General features: G+C 46.1%; 1 protein-coding gene across 4 annotated transcripts in view; it reads left to right on the top strand.

The window, feature by feature from the left end:
- Positions 1 to 11,403, top strand: part of TH (tyrosine hydroxylase) — a 47,825-nt gene that overhangs the window by 17,370 nt on the left and 19,052 nt on the right. For all 4 annotated transcript variants that reach the window (XM_080403683.1, XM_080403680.1, XM_080403682.1 and 1 more), the window contains exons 2-7: positions 3,748 to 3,951; positions 7,077 to 7,251; positions 8,019 to 8,107; positions 8,324 to 8,391; positions 10,142 to 10,192; positions 11,085 to 11,230. In XM_080403683.1, coding sequence (XP_080259809.1) covers positions 3,748 to 3,951; positions 7,077 to 7,251; positions 8,019 to 8,107; positions 8,324 to 8,391; positions 10,142 to 10,192; positions 11,085 to 11,230 — 733 coding nt within the window. The remainder of the gene's footprint in view (positions 1 to 3,747; positions 3,952 to 7,076; positions 7,252 to 8,018; positions 8,108 to 8,323; positions 8,392 to 10,141; positions 10,193 to 11,084; positions 11,231 to 11,403) is intronic.

The following is an 11,403-nucleotide window of genomic DNA, read 5'->3' as shown; positions in this document are numbered from 1 at the left end:
GAGAGGACCCCCTCGGGGTGCTCAGCAGGAGGAAACACAGGCTGGGTTAGGGAGCAGATGTGTTTGGCAGACAACTGCAGGGTGACTCCAGCAGGTCAGCTGCAGAGCTCCCCATTTCCCTCCCCTTTGCCCATTGCCTTTTTCACCCGTTCACCTCTTAACCCTGTGTGATGCTCTGACTCGATAAAATCAGCCACTACATCGACAGCAAGAGGTGTTTTGAAGAGTGGAGTGTGCTGGAAAGGAAGGGAAACACTTAGAAAACAAGGAGGTAAGCTTGCTTTCTCTAATGAATGGAAATCAGGGAAGGCTTCCCTCTCACACAACCATTTTCATTTTGGCAAAATAATGAACACTTAAGTGGTTCTTGAAAACCTGGTATTTTGCAGGCTGCTCATCATATTTGAGATACTCATTGCTGTCTGGAGAAGGGGAGAGTGTTTGGTTATTAAACACTCTGGGGTGCTGCTTCCATTGGATGGGAATGGGGCCACGGAACAAAGGGGCCAGAGGAATTCGGGCTCACCAGGTGTGCTGTCAGGAGCGCGGCAGCCTGCTTGGGTGAGTGGCTCCTCCAGCCGGAAGCAGACAGGCGCCTTTGCATCCCTTCTTTGAATGGAAATTCTCAGAAAAATAAAAAAACAATTACAACTTAGTCCTGTGAGGATCCCTTTGAAAGTGGGCTGCCTGAAAATCTTTTCTCTCACTTAGTACAGGAGATCTCCACATCCCTGTCACTTAGTTTGCTGGCTTCTACCAGGTAAGAGGCATGACTCTGCATTTGTATGAGACAACACGTGCCCCTGGCCCTCCCTGGCATGACCATGGCCGATCAGCCACCCAGCCCCTGCCCACCACCACGCCAGCTCCAGCAGGTTTGAAGTGTTCCCTTGCCAGGGACCAGCACCCTGCTGCAAGGGAAGTTGCAGCTGTGCAAACTAGGGGGAAAGAAAAAAGACCTTTGCAATCCCAGAACTCATCTACACTGGCAGGTATTTTACATATTGGCTGGGCCAGCCAAACATCAAACTCCCACGGCAAAAAAAAATCTTTTGTTATGTATTTAGTTTTTTCTGCTGCTAATGGTTTTTACAAGGTACCCTGGGACTGTGGCTGGAGCAGGATTTGGTCACAGAGCACACAAGCAGAGCCAGGCAGGAGACAGAAGCTGGAAGCAAACCAGCAGGAAGAAGCACCCAGAGAAGCAGGGGTGGGATGTTATTGTCCCCACACTGCAGTGAAGGAAACAGTCTTTACAATCCTTCCTGCTTGCTGCAAGTAATGAGCCAGGAAAAAAAAGCCAAAGGACTTTAACTCCAAACACAGTATTTTTAATGACACTGCTCAGGCTGGGCGCTCTGAGTTGCAAAATTCAAAGACGGAAAGATGTACTAACCCTTCGTAAGAGGTGCAAACTAACCCTTCATAAGAGGTGAATGGCCGTATCAGACTCAGACCCCAGTTAGTCAAATAAATGCTTGCAAAATCAAATTAAAGCTTTCACTGTAGCTAGCTAGGCACTCAGGGAGCTAGTCTGCAAGGCAGTTTGGAAATACCATGTAACGGCACCTTCCAAAGAAAGGAAGGTATTTATCGTGAGAGGTCAGTGTGGTTAGTTTGTATGCCAGATCCCTAATTTCCAACAAAAGTAGGTAATACCCCAATGAGCATAAATGTGAAGGGCAGAGGAGAGGAGGATGAGAAGGGGAGCACGCAGCCAGGCAGCCCCTACCCAGCAGAGGAGGCAGCAGCCAGACTCCTGCCAGCCTCCTCTCCCAAGCAAAATTCAGCCTTTTTCTTTTTTTCCTTTTTAAATTATTTTTTAATTTACCCACCCAAAACATGCCAGCATGGAGCTAAGCAGCTTCCAGGACCCCTCGACAGGGACCAACCCCCCCTACTCCTGCTGCCAGGGGCCACCCGGTCCCAACACATGGGACTGACTGGTCGACACTGCCTCTCCCAGCGCAGCTTTCCAGTCACACAGATCTTCTCGTTATTTAAACTCCTCCCAGATGGGTTTTAACCTTATTTACAGCCTAAACATGAGGGTCTAATTTCCCTCCTCCCCCGGGCTCCAACCCCGAAGTAAAATCCTGCTGCAGCTCTGCGCATTGGGGCGCAGGGTGACAAACCACCCTTAGCTAAAGCGCTGCCTGGCTGGGGGCCACCGCAGAGCCCCGTTACAGCAGCCAGCACAGAGCTGTCTGCCCTGCTCACTGCAGGCACCTTCAAGTAAACACCGACTTAGCTTCAAAGACGGTGGCGATACAAAACACACATTTAAGCTGAGCACACACTCACAAGACTTCAAAAGTTATGGCTGAGGATACTTGTTAGATGTCTTCTCTCCCTGGGCGTGAACACCATCGATTCAGACGAGCAGCAATATGTGCTGATTTGTTAGAAGGTGTTTTTCTATGCCACAAGGAATGAAGGCGTTGAGGATCAGCAAATATCATTTCAGAGGGGTATCTTTATTAAAAAAGGACTGGGTAGAAGCATGTGGGCTGGTGCCTGGAAGTGCTGCATTTTTCAGGCTGTGTTTAAAATGTCAGCTTTACACAGCTAAAGCATCCCAAGAGGATCTTCACAAGGAACATTAGTAACTGACGGTGGGGCTTTGAAAAGCAGGGGAGAAAATGGGCTTAGTAATTGAGCAGGTTGCTTTTTTAAAAAAGAAACACTTCCCAAACTTTCACAAGGTAGAGCAGGCGCTGCTTGGTTAGCATCTATCTCTTTTTGAGATATTTTCAATGTAATCAGAGAGAAAACAGCAACCGGTCCTGCTCTATATGCAGGTGTTGGATGGCTTTATGTGCTGTTCCTTCTTCCGTCTTGTCCCAGGGTTTCTTTTAACCGGTTCTGAGGGTTTGTCATCTATTTTGAGTATTGAGCACAGAAAATTGGAATCACCTGAGCTGCCTTTAAATGGAAAACTGGTTGTAAAAAGACCAAGAGCAAACAAGTTAGTATATGAGCTATTTGTCTGACACAAGAAACAGCAGTGAGTGAAATAGTTTGTAGCTCACTATAAATATAAATGAGTGACCTAACATGACCCCCAGCACTGAGTTGCAGCATTTTAGGTGCAATTCCAAGTAGAAATCTGCAGGAGCTTGTTGGGACAAAACAAATCTATAGATCAGTGGGAGGAATTTATTTTCTGGGTTATGTCGTTGTGGTTCCAATTACACTTCAGTGGGCAAACATCCACTTAATGTCAGAAAGAAGCCTTGTGTTGGATCCTGGGAGCAGTTTAGCTAAGCTGCCCTTGTTAATGCACCTGCAAACAGTTCACATTTTCTGGCCAGACGGCAGCTGTGGGTTTCAGCTGTCCCTCATAGTGAATCTTTTCTCAGATGACTTCACTTTTTATAATGTCTCTCCACTTGAGTTCATCAGACACTGAAAACTGCATAAGATTGTTTCTGATTTTTATTTTTTGAAGGATGTTGAAAACTGTTGCTAGGGAAGGTGAGAGGGCAAGCCCACTCTCCTCCAGTCATGCTACAAGGATACTTTACACAGACTTTTCCTAAAGCTCCACATTGCCAAAAGTTCAGTTCTAAAACCTCAGCTCTCATCACCAGATCTTCCTCTACAAAGCCAGGCAAGTCAGTCCAACTTTTTGCCTTCTTCCTGTGCTGACACACATTAGTCAAACCTCATCCAGCTATCAGGGATGCCTCTGATCTCTCCTACAACTCTATCACTAGTGATATTTATTTCTGTTCTTGCCTTCAGTCTCCGCGGTTCATTGGTAGACGTCAAAGCCTTATTGAAGATGCCAGGAAGGAAAGAGAGGCTGCGGCTGCAGCCACTGATGCGGCAGAGTCTACAGAGACCATCGTGTTCGAGGAGAAGGATGGAAGAGCCATGTTGAACCTCTTCTTCATGCTCAAGGGAGCGAAGACATCACCACTGTCCCGTGCACTTAAGGTATTTGAGGTGAGTACTTAACCTGTTGTATGGGAATCAAGGAACACACTACAGGTTTCATGACTGTTCTGTGAGAAATATCACCTGAGTCTACTGAAGAAAACTCAGACCAAGTCTGCCTACTGCAAGTTATCAGCTAATTGTCTGATGTACCCACAGTCATGCTTTGCTCATGCCCCAGCGTGCCCTCACTTTCCATCACTAGAAATGAGCTGTACCTCTGTCTGGTAGTGCTGTTAAGCTCTGGGTTTAGCTTTGTTTTGTTACTGGATCCAACCACACAGTTTCACACCTACAATCCACACCCTTCTGGTTTGTAGCATACTTTGACAGTCCCCTCCAACTTCATGCGCAGGGCTCCGATGCCGTGTTCAAAGCAATCTGTGCACCCTGAATGGCTACAAGCCAAACCTGCCTTACTTGTGGGTCAAGGCTTTGGTAGACTCTGAATGGCCTTGCCACATTGGTCTTTGGTCAAAGAGTTACAGAAACAACTTCACCCTGGGTGTAAAACTGGAATATTAATTTCAAAATTACCTCCCTGCTTCATGGATGAATTTAATCCACATATTAAAGGTTCTGTTGGTTCCCCCTGAGACATGCCCTGTATATGGATTTAATACCAAGGAAAACTGGTAACTAATTGAGCTTTCTCCCCCTAGCCAGCAATATAATGTTGCATTATCTAGGATCTCAGTGCCATGAATGGAAAAACTGAGATAAATGGTGCCTGTTTAAACAGTAATCAAAACATGACAACTTGCATTTATATAGAACATTTTCATCCAGAATGATTAAAAAAGTGTTTTGCAAACTGAGGTTCTGAGATATGTTTTATCTATAGTGGTTTAATTTCATTGACTTCAGCAGTGAAAGGAGAGGACAATTTGTTCCTGTTAATCAGTCATGTGGGTTTTAAGGGGCCTCCGGAGGTCTCTAGTCCAACCGCCTGCTCAGAGCAGGTCCAGTCACAGCCGGTTGCTCAGGGCTGTGCTTGACACATTTTGAATATCACCAAGGTAGAGATCCACAGTCTCCTTGGACCCCTTGAGCAATGTTCGACTGCCCTCATGGTAAAAAGATTTTTCGCTTTTATTTTTCTTTTCAATGTCCTTGCTTCCAGCTTATGCCTGATGCCTCTTGTCCTCCCACTGTCTACTTTTCAGATGAGTCTAGCTCTGTCTTCTTTATATCCTCCCACCAAGTACTAGTAGACAGTGAACTGATCTCCTCTGCTCCTTCACTTCTTAAGGTGGAACAAATCCAGTTCCCTCAGTCTTTATTCATACAGCATTGTGCTCCAGTCCCCTGAACATCTTGGCAGCCTTCCACTATACCTGCTACAGCATATCAATGTATTTTTTTTCTATGGGACATGGTATTCCAGATGTGGTCTCCTCATCCCAGATAGAGATCACTTCCTTTGACCTGTTGTCTACAGTCTTGCTACTACAATTCAGTCCATGGTTGGCCTTTCTCATCACAAGGGCATGCTGCTAGCTCACATATTAGTACACATAACAATTATATAGCATCTTCTTCCCCATGAAATGCAACCACTTCTGGGGTAAAACCAGATCAACAGCAACACTATACAGCAAACCCACTACCTAACAGCCCATGCAGTACTGTCTCTGATAATCTTATGAAAAGTGTTTAAGATCTTCAGCAATCACAAAACATCTTGCATCTCCTTTAAGAGGACTGTTGCAAGAAAAGCTGTTTTCTGGGCAACATATGTTTCTGTTCTTGTCTCAAGACTGAAAGAATCTCTTAAGACAAGCTCATCAGACAAAAGCCTTGGTGTTGCCACGATTGGCATCTCCTTCCTAGAAGCACACAGTGCCAGATAAGGCATGAAAAGATCCATCAGTGTAACATTTCAAATACAACACACTGCTTAGCAGGTATGGAATATAGAAGGGTAGGCTCTTGTACTTGGTAGATTTTATGTTATGCTGCATCTAAAGTCTATAATGTAAACAATTTTTAAAACACCAAGCAAGAAACAGGTGCAGCTTATGTTCAAATGTTGTCTGTTTCTTCCTGGAGCAATTTACTTGCTGCATCAAGAGCTTTCCTAGTTATAAAGATCTTTGAGCGTGGCACAGATAGAGATTTAAATATAATAAAAAGACAGGCATGTCAAGCCACAACAGAGGAAGATTCATTTCCCAGATCCCTCTGGCAATGCAGGTACAACAAGATATGAAAGCAGACGGGCATAATGACATTTGCCTCATCATGAACCAGGCTTCAGGGAATCTGATTTCACCCTTCTGTATGTGTTACATGCAGCCAAAGCATAGGTAATGCAATCATGGCTGTCAGATTAATGCAAAGGTATTGATTGTTGAGGGGACAATGTAATAGTGAAGGTGGTAGGTACATTAAAACATATGGTCCTAAATTTAATTTACTTGTGGCATCACATCTGTTCCTTCTCATCTTTCTGCCTCTGATTAACAAAAGAAATCTTGTCCCTTCCTCTACCAAAGGTCTTGAAGAAACTTTGCAAAGGTTGGGTCATTGCCCAGGGACTCGGGCTCGTTACTGCCAGTTTTCACCGGGCTAAAGAAAATACCCACAAATCTAGCAGGGCCCTGGGAAGGCTGCAGGCTCCGTTTGGGGGTGTGTGTGTGGGGGGATGTCGGTTCTGATGACGAGCCCCAGCGGGGTCGCTGCTGGCGGTGGGCCCGCACGGTGCCGGCTCCGGCCCGGAGCGCCGCGCCAAGGCCGCCGCAGCGGGGCCGGTTCAGCACCACGGCCAGCGCAGCGCGCCGGCAGCCCCGCCCCCCCGCCCCTCCCCCGCAGCCCCGCGGGGAGCCTCGGGGGGAGGGGGGGTGAAAGGAGAGGGGGGTCCGAGGGGGCGGCGTTTTGCCACAAGGGTTTCCCCGCCTGAAACGATCTTCTTTGTCCCTGTGGAGTCTGCGGGTAGCTCCTGACTGGCTGCACCAGCCGTCCGGGAGGAACTGCGGGACTCAGGGGTGAGTGTGTGTGTCCCGGGGCAGGGGGGGGAGAAAGACCAGAGGGAATCTTTCCCAAATGTATCCATATGGACGTCTTTGGGAAGTACCAGGAGGTGTTTCAAGCGTTGCTTCATGTTTTTGTTCTCCTTTTCCGTGTCCCAAAAGACATTTGAAGCCAAAATTCACCACCTGGAGACCAGGCTTAGCCGGAAGCCCCGTGAAGGGACTGCTGAACTGGAGTACTTCGTGCGTTGTGAAGTCCACAGCTCTGACCTCAATACCTTCATTAGTTCCATCAAGAGGGTCGCAGAAGATGTGAGGACCACTAAGGAAGACAAATGTAAGGAATTTATAAACTGTTTCGCTATGGCAGAGAGGCTGAGTTGTAGAAACGGGGGAGATTGTTATTCCCAGGAAAGGGGAACAGCTGAATTTGAGCAAAGCGGAAAAGGATGCTGCTGGGACACCCGGGTCCTGAAAGCCACTTCCCTCCTTGTCCATTTCTCAACAGACTCCAGAGACCATCCTTCTGGTGCCAGATTGAAAAAAAATAGAAATGGGAGATGGACTTTCATGCTTTTCTCACACCTCTCCTACAGAGTTCTCCATTCCCACTCCAGTGTGTTATATTATAGATGCAAAGCAGTTTCCTGCCTATGTGTCAAGAACTCTATACAGATCCAACACTGAACTACAACACGTTCCCTCTGCCACCCTGTTCTGAAAACAGAGTGATTCTTATTGTAAAATAACCTTAGAGATCTGCAGTGGTTGCTCTGCAACCAGATGGCTCTCTGGATTTGTTTTTAATGTGAAGTCTAGAATCTTCAAGTAAAACCTGATTTTCAGCTTCTTGTTTACTTCTGTCACAAAATACTCTGCTGAGGGATGGGCAGGGAAGTCATGACATGCAGATCATGGTACAAGAGCATTGAGAGTGTAGGACTACTGCCTGGAGGGCACAGCTGTGTCCTGTTCTGTTTGGTGTGTGTGTGCATTTGGTACCCCAGGTCAGATGTATCTTATTCAGCCTCACAACCCCTTCTCAGCAGGGGATGCTCTGTCTTCACTTCCACAGCTGTTTTTTCTCTTTCTCTCTCCCCACAGTTCACTGGTTTCCCAGAAGGATCTGTGAATTGGACAAGTGCCACCATTTGGTCACGAAGTTTGACCCTGACTTGGATCTGGATCACCCGGTGAGTTAGTCTGAGGGGGCACATCCTCACACCGGAGTCCTGAGCCTTCCCTCGGAAGCAGGGAGCTGGAGAACACCTGTTAGTGCAGCTGCTCAGGGGACTGTAGTGCAAGCAGCACCATGACAGAGGTTTCTCCAGCCAGTGATGAATTCTGTTGGGTAAGAAATTTTGGTAAACGATTAAAAATCCTGTCTCTGTTCCTATTTGTCATCACAGGGCTACTCTGACCAAGTATACCGCCAGAGAAGGAAATCAATAGCAGAAATTGCTTTTCACTATAAGCAGTAAGTCTCTTTCATAACATCCATGCAGGGATAATGACATGGTAATGCAACTTGTTGGGAAGTCATTGTGCTACCTGTATGAGATCTCTTTTTTTATGTTTTGTCTCCTCATTCAGCCTTGACATTTCTTTTTGTGTCCCTTCTCTCTATGCATTCCAGTCTCTTTTCAATTAAAAAATGTCTGTGACCATTAATTCATACACTGATAAAGCCAGATTAGACCTCCTGCATAACAAAAGCCACGTATAATTCCACCAGACATCAAACTTCATTTTGAAATGTGACATCTCTTTTAGAATGACATCTAGTTTTGACATGGATGTTTCAATGACTGAAAAAGCTACCATGTGCCCAGAAAACTTGTTCCAATGGTTCATTATCCTGGCTGTGAAAAAATGTGGGGTTTATTTCTAAACTGAGTTTTGATAGCTTTAGCTTTCACCCAATGGATCATACATGTCTTTCATCTGCCAGATTGAATTCTGCTATCAGATTATTATTTTTTGCTATGAAGGTATTTATAGACTAAATGGTTCACCTCCTAACTCTGTCTGATAAATTAAGTAGATTCCAGTAATGGTCTCATCATTGTCTTATATAGATTTAAGACTGTCTCTTGTAGTCCTACTTAATACTCCTGTTCTGATATATGCAGTGATAGCACTCAGCCTCTTCACTCCAACATCAAACAGAGCTCTAATATTCAGCTGGGTTTGTAAAATACTCCATAGACCCTATTCAGTAACACTGCCTTCTACCATAGCAACTCCATCTCTGAGGACTTTAAATGTAGATTTCTGTAGTGAGGTGTGCTGAAAGCAGACTATGGAAATTACATGGGTCACCTTCTTGAGCTATCCCTGCAACCAGTGTGATCCTGGCATGGCTTTCTGTCCTGTTAGGCTTCATGTTCTTTGCTGATTTGAAGCCCAGAATATTGACATTGATGTTTTTATCCTATACTAATACTAAATGCACAGAAAGTCACCGTGCCAACAAGAGAGTCCCAAGGGACACAGGAACAAATGTTGTCCCGAGATGATGCACCCATTTAAGATGTCTTCTCTCATACCTCACCTGCAGGGTAGCATTTATGAGCCACTGTGTAGCATCCCTTCAGGCTGTTAATGGAAAAGGAACTATGTTTTTTTTCTGTAAATTCTGAATATCTCATTTGTTCAAATACAGAACAGAAGGATTTAGGAAATACAGTTGCTAACTATGATGGAGAAAAGGCAAAAGTGTCAGTCTTCCTTAGTTCCTACTTAAATCAATGTTAAGGTTTTATTTTCCTGCAGTCCTTAATCTTACTGTTAACGTATTTTTCTGCAATTCAAATGCATTTAGTTTTCCTTATTAGCTGCTTTTATTTCCCGGCCACTGATTCATTCTTGGAACCATCAGCCCCCTGAAGTGCAGGCACATGAAATTAATTTATTTTCACACAAAGTTTCCTTTTTTTCCAGTGAAAACCATTTCCCCCCCTCCCCTGGAAAATGTGCCTGCTAAGCTTTTGCTCATCCGTTGTTCATTTATAAGCTCTGGCTAGACTAATGCTTTCCTCTGCGTCTATTTGCGGCACCTGTACACATGGCCAAGTACTAAGGCTTTGTCTTTCCTGCCACCCCCGTGTTTGATTTAAGGATTGATCAACACCCTGCAGAGCTTCTCCAAAGTGCTTCCTTCTCAAAGAGGAGAGGAGCCTGGCTTGTGCTCTGCTGCTGTCAGTAACAGTGTGTTTGCCTTGCAGTGGGGACCCGATACCTCACGTGGAGTACACGGCAGAGGAGACAGCTACCTGGTGAGCGCTGATTTTGTCTGTGACCTTTACTGGCTTCACCACTAGAAGCTGGGAGTCAAAACGTGAACAGTTAGAGGGTGACCTATTGAAAAGTGTATCAGGAGTGCAAGCACCCTACTTAACGGCTTGTTATAAAAACCAGTAACTCATTGCATGGTGGTTTATGGTAGGGACTGCATTTGGGAGAGCAAGCTACCTCTGAAACAGTGCTGCTCTGTCTCCTGCTCTCTTGTGGCGGCACTGAGAGCACTTTCATGCTTCAGCCCCCAGGATTTTCCTCCAGAGGAGCCTCTCCAGAGATTGAGGCAGATGATCCAGAGTTCAGCTTCCCTCAGGGGACCTGCTTTATAGCAGCCTCCAAAAAAAAAAGGGCAGTTATCATAGCTGCAGAAAGATGTATGAGGCCCGTGGTGAATATCCGCATGGTACCTCACTAGCCTCCACTTAGGAAAATGCTTCCTTTGGACCTGGTTATTTCCAGGAGTGCCACTGAGGAGTGTTTCTGGAAACAAGACCAGGTCATAGGAGCTGAGTACACAGGCTCCTGACAAGGCATCTCCTGGTTATATTGACTGTCTCCATAGTGCAACTTCAGGAGCTAACCTACAGGGAATATTTTAATTCCAGTTAATACATTTTGCACAGTCTTCTGACCTTCAAGGTTGGAAATAGGTCTGTGGAGATACAACCACCGACTTTGCAGGGTCATTTGAATATGTGTCTGTATGTTTACACACCCCTGTCAGTGCACACATAGACACAGACTTAGCGGTGGAGAGAGGCAAAAGGGCAAGAAACCTAGAGGAGCGAGTCCTTAAAAGCGCGTAACCAGAGGACAGGAGAGGACTAGGCACATCAAGCCACTGAATGTCTGCCACCTCTTGTCCTGAAGGAAAGAGGTGTACAGCACCCTGAAGAGCCTGTACCCCACCCATGCCTGCAAGGAGTACCTTGAAGCCTTCAATCTACTGGAGAAATTCTGTGGCTACAATGAGAACAACATCCCTCAGCTGGAGGAGGTCTCCCGCTTCCTGAAAGGTGGGTATGAGTCTGGGGGATCCAGGTCCAGCACGTGCTGGGGCTCCACCACTGTGGTGGCAGCTGCAGCTGGGAAATGCAAACCCAGAGGAGGAAGGTGTGAGCTGAGATTTGGGGGGAGAGCTGGTGGAGGCTTGTGCACTGCCCAGAAAAGACAGGGGTAGAGCCCAGGC

The sequence above is a fragment of the Falco punctatus genome (assembly GCF_963210335.1).
Source record: "Falco punctatus genome assembly, chromosome: 10".
In the NCBI taxonomy this organism is placed as follows: domain Eukaryota; kingdom Metazoa; phylum Chordata; class Aves; order Falconiformes; family Falconidae; genus Falco; species Falco punctatus.
This window is presented reverse-complemented; position numbering and strand designations above follow the sequence as displayed.